This window comes from Trachemys scripta, chromosome 1, assembly GCF_013100865.1.
Source record: "Trachemys scripta elegans isolate TJP31775 chromosome 1, CAS_Tse_1.0, whole genome shotgun sequence".
Taxonomy (NCBI): Eukaryota; Metazoa; Chordata; order Testudines; family Emydidae; genus Trachemys; species Trachemys scripta.
Window position 1 is genome coordinate 200,027,254 of NC_048298.1, and position 19,537 is coordinate 200,046,790.

Below are 19,537 nucleotides of genomic sequence, written 5' to 3' on the forward strand. Positions count from 1 at the left end.
GTACAGAGTTAATAGTCATACACTTTGCTATTCTATTCCAAGTGAAATATCAGCACTAGATGTGCCAGACAGTGAGAGATCCAAAGTATCCATAGCTCTTTCTCTCCCCACTAACTCATTGTAGGGATTTGTGTTGGTGATTATCTCTTTTCTAGTTCTGAATGACTGGAGTTGTTGCTATGATCCACATTGTTGCAATGGGACTAAGGTTGAAATCCGCTTCTTTGCACATGGTCAGCACAAGGCCCCCTCAATTTCAGATTAAACCCTCAAATTGGGATTACCTGGCCCTGTGCATGGGGTGGATTTTACAGTGTACAGAAATACGTGATTCCAGACTGCCAAGATGATTGTGAATTATCACTGGGCCAATTCCTGCAGTTATATCTAAGCGAAACTCCCATTGACTTCATTGTAAGTAAGGATTTGCATCTAGAGTAAGAACTTTAGGATTTAGCCCATTCTGCTTATTACAGTCATTACTTTGGCACTGGGAAGTTTCTGGATTTATCCTTGTTTTTAGTTCAAAATGAATTCTTGCTTGTAATATCTCCCTCCTTCTTCTGAGTCTTATGATTCAGGTTATTGAATGTGTCTTCTTTTTTCCTTCAAGAAATTTTTTGTGTGGCTACCTCACTTCCCATTTCATACTCATAAATGGGTGATCAGACCCCACAATGCTCCTCATGAGGGTCAGCTTTGACATGCTCAGGTCAAGGTATTAACTAGGGCTGTCAAGCGATTAAAAAAATTAATTGAGATTAATCGCACTGTTAAACAATAATAGAATACCATTCATTTAAATATTTTTGATGTTTTCTACATTTTCAAATATATTGATTTCAATTATAACACAGAATACAAAGTGTGCAGTGCGCACTTTATATTTATTTTTGATTACAAATATTTGTACTGTAAAAACAAAATAGTATTTTTCAGTTCACCTAATACAAGTACTGTAGTGCAATCTCTTTATCATGATTGTTGAACTTACAAATGTAGAATTATGTGCAAAAAAACCCCTGCATTCAAAAATAAAACAATGTAAAACTTTAGAGCCTACAAGTCCACTCAGTCCTATTTCTTGTTCAGCCAATTGCTCAAACAAACAAGTTTGTTTACATTTGCAGGAGATAATGCTGCCCCCTTGTTCACAATGTCACCTGAAAGTGAGAACAGGTGTTCTCATGGCACTGTTGTAGCTAGCATCGCAAGATATTTACATGATAGATGCGCTAAAGATTCATATGTCCCTTCATGCTTCAACCACCATTCCAAAGGACACGTAGAATAATGTAGAATAAAGGTTAATACTAGGGGAAAGCTGTAAATTAGATTGGACTAAACTAACACATGTTAACTAATCCTGACCTAATCTTGTCCTCTCTTCCTAAACTGGACAAAGCCAAAGACTCAACTCCTGCAGTTGTTTCTCAGGCAAAACCCCCAGTTGAATCTGGAGAAAGGATTGCAGGATTTGTCTTTAAACTTGTATCTATCATATGAAGCATTTAAAAACTCCTGAAGGATTTGCACTCATTTACAAAAAGAAAAAATGGTTGTGAGTTTCCTCAGGGCTTGATATGCTCGTTACCTTTCATAGTTCTCCTTTTCCTCTGTAGGGGAAGTGTTTGTTGTTTTGCTGCAATTGTTTTTATTTCTTTCTCTTTCTAGACTGGCAGATAGCGACTCTCGCTTTGCTTCTGGGCGGTGCTACCATCATTCTCATAGCTTTCCTGATTGGTTTGATCTCGATCTGTGTGGGGTCTCGGAGGCGGTTCTACAGACCACTCGCAGTCATGCTCTTTGCAGCAGGTAAATAAACTAATCACTTCCAGAACTGTGTTTAAAATGTTATGAGCACAGCTTCACTTTCATGCAGTAGATGTCCACTGTAGTCATAATAGTTCAGAGACATTTTGTTTGTCTTATGCTAAATAGTATTAAGCATTTTTGGGATATCAATTTTGTAATAGGTCAATAATTTTTACATTTGCAGTCTTGCAGCTTCTAAATCCAATGCAAACAAATAATTATTGTCTGAAGTACCTGTGGCATGAGGGACTGCAGGGAATAACTCAAAAGTACCAGCTTTTTGAGTAGGTTATTTTGTGTTGCTTCATGTCCCCCTTTATTCTTCTTGAAGCCCATTCTGATAAGTTTTCATGTTTTTTTTAAAATTTGAGATTGAACAATTAATTCGTAATGGTGAATGAACCCCGAAGCCATAAAGATGAAAATAAATGGGATTAAATTTTAAAGGTGTTTATTTCTGCTCCTGCACCACCAGAGAATTAATTTAATTGGTTAACTCTTAGTTATTAATTTTAACGGTTGTTATATACTGTAAAGCTCTTCTTTGATTTTCAAAGCACCAAAATGGAACAGTTTATGCAGAGATACAGTGAGACCTCAAGAAAGACCTTTAAAACAAATAGGCCCCAAGAATTCTGCAATACAGTATATAATTGCCATACCAAATCCTGTCCTATTATGCATTCTGGTGTTTTTGGCTTGGCCGGTAAATGATACATTCCCCCCTCCCCCGCGAGATCCACCAAGCATGGCTTCCCTTCATCCTGTCAATCATATCTGTGCTGGAGCCAACAGATTAAGCCTCTCTGATAGCCCATAATGAAGAGACTGACAGATACATCTAGTCTGCTAGATGGATTTTAAAAAAAGCCATTTTCAAGGATATGAAAAGATAGGCTTTTAGAATTTGAAGGGTATTTAGAGCTGAAACAAAGCTCTGGGGAAGGATCCTGCTGCCCCCTGCTGTATGTATTAATGCAGTTGGCCTGCTGCAATTTAGCAGGGATAGGGACACACTTTTATGCATGTAATATTACTGTTGTCTGTCTCATTTGTTTTTACTGAGAAAATGCAAAATGGGTTCAGAAATCTTGAGTAGAAATGGATCTTTTTGATCTGTGTGTGAATTAACTGACACATGCCCACTAAATGAACGCACTAGTTTCTCTCTTATTTTTTCTTTTTTAAACTCCCCTTCAACCATAACATTATAAAACACTCCAGGCAGTTAATTTCTAGGGAAATGGGATTATTGTACTTCTCTGGTGGTTTCTCATTTGGCCTTTGACTCCATGTCTCATAATACTGTGCAGTAATTGCCCAGAAATATACTGTCTATCATGACTTATTGCTTAATTAATATCTTATTAAATTTTGTAGCTTTTTCTTTTTTATATAAAAACCTTGCTTTCTCTTTTCGGAGAGAGCCTGAGAAAGAATCCCAATGTTTTCCACTGGGATTAAAATAAATTTGCTTGTTTATTACAACAATTCTGCTCTTCACACTTACCTACATCAGTATGACTATATTAATGCTCTACTATGTGGAAGATAATTTACCTGTTTCCTTTACCCTAGGTTGTTTGTATTTAAGAGCCATGGCCCAAAATGTGATGGAGGGAGGGATATGGTGAGGCCAAGAAGAGCTGCCTGTGCAACGTTGCCTGGCAAATCTGTGGGGAATGGTTTTGGGATTTAATGCTGACGTTGTCATTTATTCCTAAGGGTCACAGCTCTTTCAAATATCTTTGGAGTTGGACAGGGGCCAGGCATCACCCTGCGAGACCTGTGATGCTATTGGGGACATCTAGGCTGGAGCACAGAGGCGTTTGCCTTCCATGCAGATGTCTCTAGATTCAGATTGTCTTTGTGGATTTCAGAATATTTTAGAGGTTGTAGGGTCCCCAGCTCCAGGAACCTGCGTGATTGTGCTTAAGAATTTATTCCCCCTCCCTTCAGATGGAGATATCTACTCCAGGTGGAACAAAAGAAGTGCCTAGAGCCACTGACTGTGTGTGGTGGGGGCAGATGAGAATGTGTAAGGATGGGAATCAGCCCACTCCATGTCACATTGTGAGAGTGTCCTCCAAAGACTTTAGATTCTGGATAATTGTTGAGGGCTTTTGTGGTTGGCTACCACTTTTATTTTTTTCTCCCAGCAAAAGGCCTTAGCTAGTAAGTATGTGTGTGTGTAGTAGGATACTTGGGGAGTAGGAAGGCAGAGGCACAACAGGTAGTGAAGCAACCCTGGCTAATTATTGAGAGTGGGCCAACACAGTGCAGAAGGTTAGCTAGAACAGCAGATAGGGATAGTTTACATTTTAGTACACATTTGAAATTAACAATGGGTAAGTAGAGGAGCAATTGAGGACAAGTTATATTTAAAAAAAAATAAGAACAAAACCAAGCCCCTTCCCTACAAAACGCTGTGAAGCAAACAAGATGCTAGTCAATCATCACCTGATCACTTTGCTTGTTTGTATAGCCCACTACCCTTGGTATGTCTTGGCCTTTTAGTTTGTATACTCTCGATGGCAGAGGCTGTCTCTTCCTCGTGCAGCACCTATAATAATGGAGCTCTCATCCAGATAGTTGTTTCTGAGCACTGGGCAATATAAGAAACTACTAATAAAGTGAGCAGGCAAATGCTGCCCCCTGTTTCCAGGACGTGTCAGAAGCTTTACACACTGAAACTTGAAGAGCGTCCCCAAAGGGATTTCCATAGTAGGGCATTAGTTAGTTGTGAGTATTTAAGCATGATCTAGTTTTAGAATAATGTATATTTCATTTGTATTTTGAGTTACACTCCCTGGTAGGGGCTCCTGTCTTGGGAAACTACTTGTTCCAAACTCTTACCACTTGTTTTGGGGCAGAGACTCATCCTACAGCCTTTAGAGAGACAGGAATTCACCCTGAAATCACTGCAACACCTTTATCAGCAAACACACAGTCCAAGTGCCCTTTTGACATCAGTCCCTCAGCCATGGTGTCAGGGCCTGTATTTCCTCTAAGCTGTGTGCTGGGGCATCCGCTCAGGACTGAATGAAGTGCCGTGCAGTTGATTAGCAGAGCTGCTCACATCCAGCTGGCAGTGTGTATTCAGGTGCCTCTCTCCCCCCCCCCCCCCCCGCCCCCTTCAGTGCTTCACATTGCTCCTGCCCTCTGCCTTGGAGCCCTGCTACTCCTGGGACTCTCCTGCTGTCTGTGCAGAGTGGATGGGGAGGGGGGTGCTGATATCAGGATGTCCCCCTGCCCCTGTACTCCAGCAGAGGAGAGGGGACAACCTCAAGGGTCTGAGGTCTGAATGCTGTTCCAGGTGGTGAGTGAGTGCCTTTACCTTAAAGAGACAGCGCACGGTCTCTCAGAGACTTCCGCAGCGCACACAATCTCTGTCTGTCTGTCTCTCTCTCTCTCACACACACACAGGCAGTTTGTATGTCTCTCTCTACACACGCACACACACACACACGTGCAGTCTTTCACACTCACCTCCCAACACATACTTGTGTTGTTGTTGTTTGTTGTTACTTCTTAGTACTTCCTGCAGTGAACATATATTCTCTGTAATTTTAGTTTTTCAAAGTGTGTTATTTTAGTTTTTTTGACTGGTCTATGCATTTCATAATTTTTATTTAATGCTTTGAGTAGTGCGTTCTAAAATGCCTAACCTTTCCTGACTAGAGTAATTATCTCTATGGTAACTTTTAAAAAATATATATTATATCTAGGTATTTTGTTTCTACTGGTGGCGCACATCCGAACATTACCTCGGGACACATAACAAAATTTATTTCACACCTGGATGGAAAAAATTAGAGGGAATATTGGTCAGGGCTCCTATTTATCTTTGTGTTCTGACCAATTCTTGCATATAGTTTCTGTGACATTACCCAGGGTACAATCTGGACCACTGGACAGCTGTGTCTCCTCAATTCTCCAATCTGGGGTACCTTTTCCATTGCTTTGCCGTGAGAGCAACCACTGCTGGTCTGCTCTTACACAGCCTCCAGCATGTAAGTCACGCTAAGTTATACTGTCTGAGTGCTATAGCCAGCCACTAATGAATTGCAACGCAGGGCAACACCAGTAAACTCCCAGTCCCAGACTTTCCCCCAGAAATGTGCATCTTATACTGCTCTGCACCTGCCCTGCTGGACAATACAAGCTCATATAAAGTCCGTCATTTCATTAATAGAAAATGATATGCTTGAATCCTGTTATCCCAAATGAAGTTTCCCAAACACTTCAGTCCAAACACACTGGTTTAGATAAAACAGATTTATTAACTGCAGAAAGATAGATTTTAAGTGATTACAAGTAATGAGGCATAAAAGAATTGGTTACAAAAAAAAACAAAAAGTAATACACAGCTTGTTAAGTTAGGTATTAGTTAAGTGACTTCAAAGCAAAGGTCTCACTCATCACAAGTTCCCCCTGTCTTAGTGGCTGAATGTTTCAGTCAGGATCCCTCCCCAGTCCAATGCTACTCCTTTTTTCTTCAGGTGTTGTTGATGCCATTGGTAGAGAGAAAAGAAGAGATGATTTGGGGCGTTTGCTCTGTCATCTTGTAGTTATTTCTCTTGTGCAAGAATTGTCTCCAGCTGAGGTGCAGGAGACAGAAAGTCTGTGTGGACAGGAACCTCAAGTTGCTTCTTTGTCAAAATTCAGATTCTTTGCCCACAGCCTCTCCCATGCTGAAGAATGGCCACTTAATCAGGTGATGGTCCATTTGATCTCGTTGACACCTGGCTGAGGCATTGGCTAGCTTTTTGTCTCTGGAGAAGCAGTTTGTGACTGCACTCCGGAACATGTTGGAACATGTAATATCACAGTGGAATTTTATAACTTCACATACTATATGGCCACACATTTTACCAAGACAATAATGATCAGTGTGCCATACGTTTTCAAATGATCCCTCACAATTCATACTTTGTACAAGTTTTACCATGATCCTCTAAAAGGTGTGATAATAGGGGTACACACTGTCACAGTTTCATACCTAGAGACCGGCCTCCCAGCCCAAAGATCAGATTCTTGTCCTGCACCCTGAATAATCTCTTCTTTCAGTTTGAGGAGATTGGGCAGCAAGAAGTAGGGTCAGCCTTCTGCTCCCAGACAATGGTTGGCTAGGGAGCTGGCAGGAAATCCCACCCCTTTGATAAATTTTAGGACTATGACAGGAATTTTCTTTAAAGGCCACCACCAAAACCCTGAATAGTACCCTAAAGCCCTGTTCAGACTGTTTGGGACCAGTTATAGCTGAGAGACCCTTCTCTCTTGCCTTATACAATTCCAAGGCAGTGGAGATCAGTTAGGAAATGGTTGCTTTCAGAGACTGGATTTCAACAGTTCATGACAGAGAACTGGGCACACGCTCCCTATCCGAGGGCCCATGTCTTTGAAATTCACTTCCCTTCTCAGCTCATTAGATTCCAAATCTAGTGACTATAAGGGCATGATGCACAGGATTTGGTTGACTTTGTTCTTAGTTGTTTCATATCTATATCTTGCATGTGTGCTAATCTTTGAAATTATAGCACCTAGCAGTTATTATTCAGTGTGTGGTATTACTCAGTGTATGCGGGGGGAGTGGGGAGAGGAGGGAGGTGAGAAGCCGTATACACTTCTACCCCGATATAACGTGGTCTTCAGGAGACAAAAAATCTCACCGCGTTATAGGTGAGACTGTGTTATATCGAACTTACTTTGGCCCCCCGTTCCTTGTTCCCTGATCGCCCCCTACCCAACCCCTCTGCTCCCTGTCCCCTGACTGCTCCGACCCCTATCCACACCTCCTGCCCCCTGACAGGCACTCACCGGCAGTGGCAGGAAGTGGAGCAATGTGGCCCCAGCCTGCTCCACTCCACCACCTCCCAGCCGCGGCGCTCCACGTCCCGCCACCGGTGAGTGCGGGGAGGTTGCGGAAAGGATGCCCCCCGTACTCACCTGCATTGGAAAGCAGAGCGTCGCATCTGGGAGCTGGTGGAGTAGAGCGGGCTGGGTCCGGGCTGCTCCGCTTCCTGCTGCTGATGAGTGCGGGGAGGTTGGGGAAAGGATGCCTCCCCCGCACTCACCTGCGGCAGGAAGCGGAGCGATGCGGCCCCAGCCCGCTCCGCTTTCCTGGCCCCAGCCCCACCTGTGTCACTGTGGGGAGGTTGGGGAAAAGTTCCGCAGTCACCTGCATGGGAAGTAGAGCAACGCAGTCCCAACCCGCTCCACTCTGCCACCTCCCAGCCGTGGTGCTCCGCTTCCCGCTGCTGGTGAGTGTGGGGAGGTTGGGGAAAGGACGCCCTCCGCACTCACCGGCGGCGGGAAGCGGAGCGATGCGGCCCCAGCCCGCTCAGCTTTCCTTGCCCCAGCCCCAGCCGTGTCGCTGGGAGGGGGGTTGGGGAAACATCCCGCACTCACCTGCGGCGGAAAGCGGAGCGCTGTGGCTGGGAGCTGGCAGAGTGGAGCGGGCTGGGACCGGGCTGCTCCGCTTCCGCCGCTGCCGGTGAGTGTGGGGGGGATCCCTTCCCCCAAGCCCTCTCCCCCGAGCGACACCGCTGGGGCAGGGTGAGGGAAGTGGAGTGGGCTGCTCCCGGCCCCCTGCTAATCCCCTGGGCTACTCTGGGACTTTTGGGCCCCCAAAATTGCTCCCCCCCCCACAGCTCCTGCCTCCTAGACCCTGCGGGGGGAGCCCCTGACCGCCCCCGAGACCCTCTGCCCCTTATCCAACCCCTCGGCCTCGGTCCGGCCCGGCACCCTTAACACGCTGCTCAGAGCAGCATGTCAGAGCTTTACGCATTGTATGCGAACCCGTGTTATATGGGGTCACGTTATATCGGGGTAGAGGTGTATTTACATACAAGTACCTCCATTTTCATAAACATTTTCCAAATAGAAGGCTGCATTGATTGTTATTCAGCAAACTCTTCATACCATAAAATTTTTTAACAAGATGAAAAAAGCTAGTGGATTACTTTTTTCCTATTTTCAAAAGTGTTGTTGTTCTGCATATACAGTGTTATATAAAATGCTGGTTCAAATGCCACTTCCAGGAAAGAAGTCTTTGAAATGCAGTAGAATACTTCATAAAAACAAACCCTGCACTGTGTTCTGGACTTGAATATTTCAGTTTGTAACAAGGACTAGCGCACTAGGGGAAGGGGAAGACGAGAGGAGGCTGAAGGGAAAACTCAGGACTGGCAGATGCAAGCTGGACTGGAGAACTGTGAGAGTAGATTGCTGGATGAGGAAAGTGGCCAGTGGAAGCATGTGATTACAAGGACCAGCCAGAGGAAAAGACTGGCTACTGAAGGAGAAGTAGAGCTCAGGAACAGGTTTGCTGAGTTGGAAAATGAAGGGGCACAGCAGGCAGTAACAGAAGGTGGGAGGACAAGGAAGAAAAGAGCAGCTAGTTCTACAAGAAGAGGGAAAAGTCGATTGAGATAGCCAAAGTTCAGAGCAGATAGATAGAGGATGACTCGCAGAAGATTGCAGGAGAGAACAAAAGATATGAGGACTTGCAGTCAGAGAGAATGGAAGGAGGAAGGCCAAAGAATTGCAACCATCAGAAGAGGCAGGTCTATGTGATTGGGGACATCCTACTAAGAAGGACAGAGGGACCTGTCACCAGAGCTGATCTGGAGAACAGAAAGGTGTGCTGTCTGCTGGGAGCTAAGATATGGGAGCAGGAAATAATCCACTGATTGTCCTTCATGTGAGAACAAATGACACAACTGGATTCTCGCTGGAATGCATCAAAAGAGACTATGCCAGGATGGGGAAGATGCATTAAAAATGGAGACTCAGGTGATATTCAGTGGGATTCTGCCTGTCCCTAGATGATGAGAATGAAGGCAAGGCAAGACAAGATTATGATGATCAACAGATTGCTCGTGCAGTGGTGCTATAAGAAGGGCTTTGGGATGTTCGATCACTGGGAGGCATTCATGGACAGAGGACCGTTCTTGTGGGATAGACTCCACATGAGTAGGGAGGGAAACCGATTTCTGGGATGGAGGTTCGCACAACTGACTAAAAGAGCTTTAAACTAGGAATTCATGGGAGATGGCTGGAAGATGTTCATGCAATCTCCATACCTGATTCTAACATTGAGCTGGAGGAAAATCAAGTAAGAGAGGATACAGCAGTGGAGAAAGGAAAAATAAAGGGTAGGAGAATGGACATCAAGAGAAAAGAAAGTGCCAGTATCAATGACACCAACAGTCAGGTAGGCAGTAGAATGACCATATCTAATCAGGTGAAGAATCTGGGTGAAGCCAAGTAGAAACAACTAAGATATCTGTAGGCCAATGCAAGGAGCCTCAGTAACAAAATGGAGGAAGTAGAATTTCTGGTGTAGAAGAGGAACCAGATATTACAGGGATAACAGAAACATGGTGGAACACTAGTCAAGACTGGAGTACAGATATTGAAGGGTATGTGCTGTTCAGGAAAGACAGAAATAAAGGTAAAAGTGGTGGAGTAGCATTGGATATTAATGACAAGGTAGATTCTAAAGAAATTAAAAGTGATAGAATGGATAAAACAGTCTTTTGGGGTCAAAATCACTTAGGGGGAAGAAAGGCAACAGAGGCTCCACTGGGTTAGTACTTGGGGTCTGCTACAGACCCCGGGATCCATTTTGGATATGAATAGAGACCTCTTTAATAATGAAATAAATATTACTGGGAATTGTAAGATTATGGGAGGTTTTAATTTTCCAGATATAGATTGGAGGACAAGTGCTACTAATAACGTCAGGTCCCAGATATTCCTGAAATGTGATGGCTGACAGATTTCTTCATCAAATAGTCACAGAACCAACAAGAGGTGATAACAATTTAGATTTGATATTAGTGAGTAGTAAGGGCCACATAGAAGAACTGTTTGTAGAGGCCAGCCTTGGTTTGAGTGATCATGAGCTAATTCAGTTTAAACTAAATGGAAGGATAAACAAAAATAGATCTGCAACAAGGGTCCTTGATTTCAAAAGAGCTAACTTTTAAAACAAATTAAGGGAATTAGTTAGGGAAGTGGACTGGACCAAAGAAGTCAAGGAACTGAATGTGGAAGAGGCTTGGAATTACTTTAAGTCAAAGTTGCAGAAACTATCTGAAAACTGCATCCCAATCGGGGGGGGGGGGGGGAATTCATAGGGAAGGGTTGCAGACCAAACTGGATGAGAGAGCATCTCAAACAAGTGATTAAGAGAAAGCAGAAAGCCTACAAGGAATGGAAGGTGGGAAGGCTCTGCAAGGAAAGCTCCCTCTTGGAGGTCAGACGATGTAGGGAAAAAGTGAGAACTGCCAAAGGCAAGCAGACTTGGACCTAGCTAAGGAAATTAAAACCATAGTAAAAGATTCTTTAGCCATATCAATAAAAAGAAAACAAGGAAACAAGTGGGATCACAAGAAGTGGGATCACTAAGCACTGAGGATGGAGTGGAAATTAAAGATAATCTAGGCATGGCCCAACACCTAAACTAATACTTTACCCTACTTTTTAGTATGGGTAATGAGGAGGTTAGTGGTAGTGACAGGGTGGCTAATAGAAATGAAGATAATGGAAGTAGAAATTTCCACATACGAGGTGGAAGTCAAACTCAAACAGCTCCATGAAACCAAATCGGAGGGCCCAGATAATCTCCATCCAAGACTATTAAAGGAACTGGCACATGAAATTGTAAGCCCAATAGCAAGGATTTTTAATGAATCTGTAAATGGAGAATTGCAAATATAGTTCCTATTTTTTAGAAAGGGAAAAAAAGTGATCCAGGAAACCACGGGCCTGTTAGTTTGACCTAGGATGTATGCAAATTTTGAAAGACAAAGTAGTTAAGGACATAGAAGTAAACAGTAACTGGGATAAAATACAGCATGGTTTTACAAATGGTAGATCATGCCAGGCCAACCTGATCTTTCTTTGAAAAGTTAACTGATTTTTTTTTTGGCAAAGGACATGCAGTAGATTTAATCTACCTGGATTTCAGTAAGGCATTTGATACTGTTCCAGGTGGGAAATTTATTAGTTAAGTTGGAGAAGATGAGGATCAATACTAAAACTGAAAGGTTCATAAGCAAGTGGTTAAAGGGGAGACTACAACGCATCAGACTGAAAGGTGAACTCTCAGGCTGAAGGAAGGTTACTAGTGGAGTTCCTCAGGGATTGGTCTTGGGACCAATCTTATTTAACATTTTCATTCATGACCTTGGCACAAGAGGAGGTGAAAGACCTGGGTATATTGGTTGATCACAAAATGACTATGAGCCACCAATGTGACGTGGCTGTAAAAAAAGGCAATGCAGTCCTAGGATGCATCAGGTGAGGTATTTTCAGTAGTCAGGGAAGTGTTAGTATCATTATAAAAGGCACTGGTGAGACCTCATCTGGAATAGTGTGTGCAATTCTGATCTCCCTTGTTTAAGAAAGATTAATTCAAACTGGAACAGATGCAGAGATGGGTTACTAAGATGATCGGAGGAATGGAAAACCTACCTTACGAGAGAAGGCTTGAGGAACTTGCCTTGTTTAGCCTAACCTAACAAAGGCTGAGGGGAGATATGATTGCTCTCTGTAAATACCCTGGAGGAAGAGGAGTTATTTAAGTTAAGCACCAATGTTGACAGAAGAACAAATGGATATAAACTGGCCATCAACAAGTTTTAGGCTTGAAATTAGGTGAAGGTTTCTGACCATCAGAGGAGTGAAGTTCTGGAATAGCCTTCCCAGGAGAGCAATGGGGGCAAAAAATCCTAACTGGCTTCAAGACGAGCTTGATATGTTTATGGAAAGGATGCTATGATGAGATTGCCTACCATGGCACGAGGCCCAACTGACTGCTAGTAGCAAATATCTCCAATGGCTGGAGATGGGACATTAGATGAGGAGGGCTCTGTGTTACTACAGAGAATTCTTTCCCAGGTGTCTGGTTGGTGGGTCTTGCTGACATGCGCAGGATCACTGCATTTGGGGTTAGGAAGGAATTTTCTCCCAGATCAGATGGGCAGAGATCCTAGGGATTTTTTCACCTTCCTCTTCAGCATGGGGCATGCATCATTCACTAGTTTGAACTAGAGTAAATGATAGATTCTTTGGCCTTGGCTACACTTACCCGCTAGTTCGACAGCTGGAAATCGAACTTCTGGGTTCGACTTATCGCGTCTAGTCTGGACGCGATAAGTCGAACCCGGAAGTGCTCGCCGTCGACTGCGGTACTCCAGCTCGCCGAGAGGAGTACCGCGGAGTCGACGGGGGAGCCTGCCTGCCGCGTGTGGACCAAGGTAAGTTCGAACTAATTCGAACTAAGGTACTTCGAACTTCAGCTACGTTATTCACGTAGCTGAAGTTGCGTACCTTAGTTCGAATTAGGGGTGTAGTGTAGACCTGGCCTTTGTAACTTGACATCTTTAAAATCATGATTTAAGGGCTTGAGTAACTCAGCCAGAGGTTATAGGTTTATTACAGGACTGGGTGGGTGAGATTCTGTGGCCTGTGATGTGCAGGAGGTCAGACTAGATGATCAGGATGGTCCCTTCTGGCTTTAAAGTCTATGAGACAATGTTGGGTTGAGATGCATTGGCAGGACAGTTTTGCACTATTGTTGTTGCAGTTCCTTTTCTGCCAGTAAATTGAGGGCTTTTGTCTCTAGTGCACTCAAATTGGCATCTTTTGGTAGCACTAAAGCCATTTACTTAAAAGAGGGAAAGAGTGCACAGGGAGGATATAAAAAGCAAAATTGAAATGATTTTTTGTGCAATAAATGTTTAAACACCAGGGTAATACAATTAAGATGTATTTCATGTTGTTATAATTTTGCAATGTAATTTCAGACAGAATTCTGTAATTCAGAATAGTCATTTTTTTAGTGTAACTTTAATCTGGCACGGGGCTCATAGAGAATTATCTCTAAATAGCTTTCTTATTTTTATTACATTTAATATATTTCTTTGTTTAAAAAAAAGTGCTATCATATCAGATAGCTCTGTGCTTTTAACAGTATATGCCTCAATTCTGCAATTACTTAAGCATGTGCTTATCATTGTGGTTATGAATAGTCCCACTGAAATCATGGGGCTGCTCCTGTGCACAAAGTTAATCATCTGCTTAAATGTTCATGAGATCAGGGGCACACTGTATTTAGGATGAAAAAAGGCTGGAAATCACATTGCTGTGGTGTCTTTTCTCCTCTTGTGCACATGCAGTTCGTAGAGTTTAAGGCCAGAAGGGACCATTAGATCATCTGGTCTCACCTCCTGCATAATACAGACTATTAAATTTCACCCACTTATCCTTGTATTGAACCCAATAACTGTTTATCCCAATTATGTTAATGGTAGTTATGTACCTGCATTAGGGAAGAATGGACCCTTATAAAACTGAGCTCTCCAAATAGAAAATTAGGTTCATCCTTGCATGCACACACAATGCAGCTTATTACATCTGGTCAGGATACAACACAATAGTTATCACATTTATTGAATTTCATTGCAAATGTGTTTGGAGCATATACCTCTTGCTGTATGAAATCTTCCCACTTTCTCAGGAGCAGTATCCTGGAAAATAATTATTTTTAAGCATCTCACTTCCTAGTATTTGCTCTGTTTCATCAGTTTAGAGCCGGAGTCAGACATATTTTTCCTCTCTGTATTTACCGTATGCAGCAAATATTTTTCCACGTATTAGAGTTTTATGACTTTACAATAGGTGACAAAGTTTTATGAATTCCTTTGTTAATCCTGATTACAGTGGGTGATGTCTACATAATATATAATTCCATAAGAATTATATTGTAATTGGACATATTAATTAATATCCCATATTACTTCTTGTTTAGAATAAAATGGTTGAGTGTGGACTGTATTTCTTCAGGTTCCTTTATTCCTCCTCATCTTCAATGTGTTCTATTTGTAGTATCTATTAGATTAGTCATTTTTGTTTTATTTACAGAAAGAATCCAAACTCCAGACTTAAAAAAAGGTAGTAAAAAGGACATTGGGAAGAGATTGCTGCTACTTTAAATCTCCAGGGAACAAATAGAATCATATAATTATACAATAGCAATAACATTTGTTCATCTCCTAGGGAATATATTGGAGTTGCTATACGCTCTATAGTTTGTGTTAGTTTATTTTTACATACAAATAGAGCAATATATACAAATAAAAATTGGACCAAAGGCATTTTTATGATTATTTTTTTAAAAATACAAAAAGGTAAATGACTTGCTGCTTGTGCATATTATCAAATACCTCACATTTCACAAGATAGCCAATTAAATTATGCAGTTATGCAACTTTACAACTTGTTAAAGCTGCAATACCAAACAATACAAAATCAGATGATATTACACAGAAATAACATGTTGGAATGTGTGAGTGAGTGTGTATGGGGGGGGGGGGTAACAATATTTTTAAAAGGGAAGGAGGAGATTGGATGATGGACAGAGGGAGGGGAAAAGCGGAGAGGTCAGATGGAACGGAAGTTTAGCATTACTTGAGCTATCTCAACATTCTTTACACAAATGTATCAAGAAGTGGGGTCCAAATTTCTTGCAATTCATTTAATTGTTCTCTACACCGATAAGCTGCTATTTCTTTCACTGCTAGCTCAGATAGGTTCATGTAACCAAAAACCACATTTTTAATGTGAGTGTTGGTAATGTAATGTTTGGTGTGTTTTATGTAAATGAGTAAAACCCTCTTCTGACTTTTGGTTAATTTCTCTTTCAGTTGTTCTTCAGGCGTGCAGCCTAGTCCTTTATCCAGTCAAGTTCATCGAGACAGTCAACTTGAAAATATACCATGAGTTCAACTGGGGTTATGGCCTGGCTTGGGGTGCAACTATATTTTCATTTGGGGGTGCCCTCCTTTATTGCCTGAACCCTAAGATCTATGAAGACTACTACTAGTACTACTTTAGTTTGAGAAAAAGAAAAGAAATAACAAAAGGATTTCTCCATCTTTTCTAACTCGCTGTTTTTTAGAATACTTGTGGAGCACCAAGCAGTCTGCTCTGTTGATTTAATAGCCTTTGCCTTTTGGCTGCAAACACTATAACTAGCTTTTACATCCATTTAAGACAACTGCGAAAATTAAAGATTGCTAATCTTACACAGGCAAACGTTGGAAGCTGCTGATATGTTAATGTCATTTTTCTTGACAACAAGCAAAGGATCTACATACAGCGATCATTGTGAGTGACGTTGCTGGAATGAAAACGCAGTGCCTGCTTCTGCCATCACCTGCAGGGGAGCAGCTATCATAAGCTCCATTTAGAAGTTTCCTTATATCATGGTGGATTCAGATGTCATGATAAGCAGGTGGTGCCATCTTACATCAAGTGGTGTTGGGCCCTGGTCACTTGCTAGAAAAAGCTCTTGAGGAATTAGTTGCAAATGACCATGTGTTGGGGGCAATGAATGTAAATGATCAATGACTTTCCTAATGTCTGCATTGGACAGTCTGCTGAAAAAAAAAAAAAACCAACAATGGGAGTTTATGCATTGGCAATCCACATCTTCCCTGCCAACTGTGGCAGATCCCTGAAGGGAAGTCAAAACCTGGAGACATATGCTTCTAATTATGTGGCTGGAAGTTGTCTCAGCTCTGAGTATTGTGGGGTGAGGTGAGGGGTAATGGGGCCTCGAATTTCCCGGAGGCAAATAAAATGCATGTATGAGCTGCATTTGTCTTCATGCCCTTTTAATTTCCAAACTGTGCAGTAAAAATGCATAAATAACAAGTCCAACTATTTTTATAGAAGGCATTTGTTAGTATAAATGAATATATATATATAATATATAAACATACGCAGAGGAAGAAACACATTACATCTCAAAATGGTAATGTTTGCTGTGGTGCAGTGGTTAAAGCACTAACTTTGTATGCCTTCTTACGAGGCTTGGATCGCGATCTCCATTTTGGGTCAGTAATGCAAAATAAACATCTTAAAATTGGTTGCTCTCTCTGTATGCCCTTATGCTCTGTTTTGATGGGAAATACCTAAAAGTTCATATAAATTTGAGATGGAATTGGATTAAATCTAAAATAACTAGTTGCTTGGTACTTATTAAAAGTATTTATTTTTTAAAAAAGCTGTTTATTAGAGAGACTGCCACTTTCTAAAAATCCAGTTACTTTCTGTCTCTAATTGAAAGAACGTAGCTGAGATCTAGTTATGTACAGTATAAAAATGTTATCAGTACAGTATGTAAGCTCAGATATTTGTTTTTCTCTGAGTATAAAGGGTTGATTGACATCTGTCTAATTACTACTTGCTGAATATTTCCCACTTAAAACTTCCAGAGGCTATACAAATGAAATGAGAGCCAAGTTAAACTAGGGTTTTAAATTGACTTACACAGCATAACTTTTATTTTTGTTTAATATTTGCTTATTTGGGTACTTTGAATTAATTGTGAACATATTTTTATACAGTTCTAATATACAACTTTAGAAATAATTATTTTTGTTAATGGAGAAATTTAAAATATATCCTAGTTGGGCCCCTGTAAGAGCAGGGACTTTGAAGCTGTAAACATGCATTCGTATGCTTGATGTATTGCTGGTTCTGCAAAAGGATGTGGTCCTAATGTTATTAAATGTACTTGCCACAGTTTACAGAGAGAGGCAATTCAGCAATAGGCATAGAAGAAGCATAAACCTGCTTGTAGCCTGTTGTTTGACAGAAATACTTTAAAAAACAAGACCCAGTTCTTAACAAACCTAGCCCTCTCTGGGATAGAGTGTATAATATCAGAGGAGAATCGTCAGTATCAGCACTCTTCCCTGGATCAGTGATGATTAGATAGACTAGGATGACAGAGCAAAATGATAGCTTCACTTAAATGTTTTTGTGCGGCCTGCTGAAGGATGAGGGTAAAAGGGCATGAGGGAAAGAAGGAGAGCACCTTTCACTTTATCTCGCATGCAGCTGAGAATATTTGGAATTTTGCATTTTTTCCTGCGTGACTTAACCACATTCCAGGCCTTGGCTTTAACTGCAAATCTTTCTGGACTGCAGCATAACACTGCTCTTATTTAGCAGCATTAGGAACATTGTGTGATGGAATGGGAATTAGGCTAATTTTAAGTCTACTGTGAGTGGATCTCTGTTCCTTTCTAGGGGAAACAGTGCTTTGGTGCTGACAGTTACACAGCACTTTGCTTAGTACAAGGAGAGGAAGCCGTACAATGCTAGACCTATGTCATATCTACTAATCTTAGTAAACTCCCTCTTTCTCTTTCTGTATAGCTAGAGAACACATTCAGTGGGCTAATGCATATACATAAGTTGCACATATACTGGAAAACACACAATTCATAACATAAAAGGCCGTTAGGCAAACATTTTCAAACTTGAGTGCCTAAAGTTAGGATCCTATATCCATATTTAGGCATCAAAAGTCGGGGCTTGATTTTCAGAGGTTCTGAATACCTGCAACTTCCATTGAAGTTAATGGGATCTACAGGTGATCAGCACATAATCACATAATCAGTTCACTGCCACTGCAGGGGCTGTGGGCATTGGTGGCACCTTGGTCTCTTCTGTTCTCTGTTTGTGGGACAAAGTTTAGTTTCCTGAGGACTGAAATGTTTTGGTCTAAGTCAGAGGCATCTGAGTGAAATTTAATGGCCTGTATTATATTGGTCAGTCTAGATGATCTAATGGTCCCTTCTGGCCTTAAACTCAATAAAATTAGTGGGGTTTGTGTGTGGGGAAACTTATGAGAATCGGGTCCTTTTTATTTAGTAGCCCAAGTGTGGGATTAGGCACCTAATTTTAGCCTATGCTGCTGCTTTTTTCCCCCTACCATGGCCAAGATTGCCGAATATTGTATGTTTTGGCACCAAACAAAAAGTAAATACAATGTAAAGCGGAAATATTTTTTCTACCCATAGAATAAAACACTCCTTTATTGGAGTGTATATACAATAGACATCATTTTTTATATATTATTCTTACATCAGGCCTTCATAATTTCAGTTGTATGTGGCTTTATCTCACTAGCAAGCTAATTTTTCACACCACAAACCCATTATTTCTCTTCCAAATATATATAGTGAACTTGCAAGCAGGGCTAGTTATTTTTATTTTTTAAGCTTAAAGTATACTATCCGGTGCGACAAGTACCAACCCACTCTTTTGAATTTCTTGCACAACTACATTTAGCTTTTGTAAGTTCAACATGTAAATTTTAAAGACATAAATATAGAGACCTATGTGTTTGAAATATGAATGATATATGGATTAGCATGTAACTGTATATTATTAAACATGCAATGAACTAACTGGTAAGTGAAGTCTAATCTTATGGCTAGCAATGTAATTTATTCAGACTGTATTTTTGTACAGAACAGTGCACACTAACCTGTTGCCTCTGTGTCCTCTATAATGCCTAAAACTGTGCCTAGAGATTTCATTTGTCTTTACAAATCAGTCAACTAAATACTTCATGCTGTTGATGGTATTAGTTTCTACAATGTTGTTCTGTTTATTTTTGAAAAGTGTATGGTATGTTTATTGAATGAATCCATCAAAATGTGGTTCATTTTTAATGGTCATTGTTAGGGGGAAGACACATGTTTTTTATCTAAACTGTTTTAAGTTTGCTGTTTTATTACCATTTTTGCATTTCACAACTTTTGTAGCTTACATGAAGTTATATGTGAAAAAGTAACTAAAATAAAAAAAAATTACACTAACAAAATGCACTCGTTTTGCCCTGTGTAGA

General features: G+C 41.2%; 1 protein-coding gene across 1 annotated transcript in view; it reads left to right on the plus strand.

The window, feature by feature from the left end:
- TMEM47 (transmembrane protein 47) overlaps nucleotides 1-19,281 on the plus strand; it is a 36,544-nt gene extending 17,263 nt beyond the window's left edge. The window contains exons 2-3 of the mRNA XM_034754626.1: nucleotides 1,675-1,815; nucleotides 15,534-19,281. Coding sequence (XP_034610517.1) covers nucleotides 1,675-1,815; nucleotides 15,534-15,712 — 320 coding nt within the window. The 3' untranslated portion in view covers nucleotides 15,713-19,281. The remainder of the gene's footprint in view (nucleotides 1-1,674; nucleotides 1,816-15,533) is intronic.
- Nucleotides 19,282-19,537: the final 256 nt, after the last annotated feature.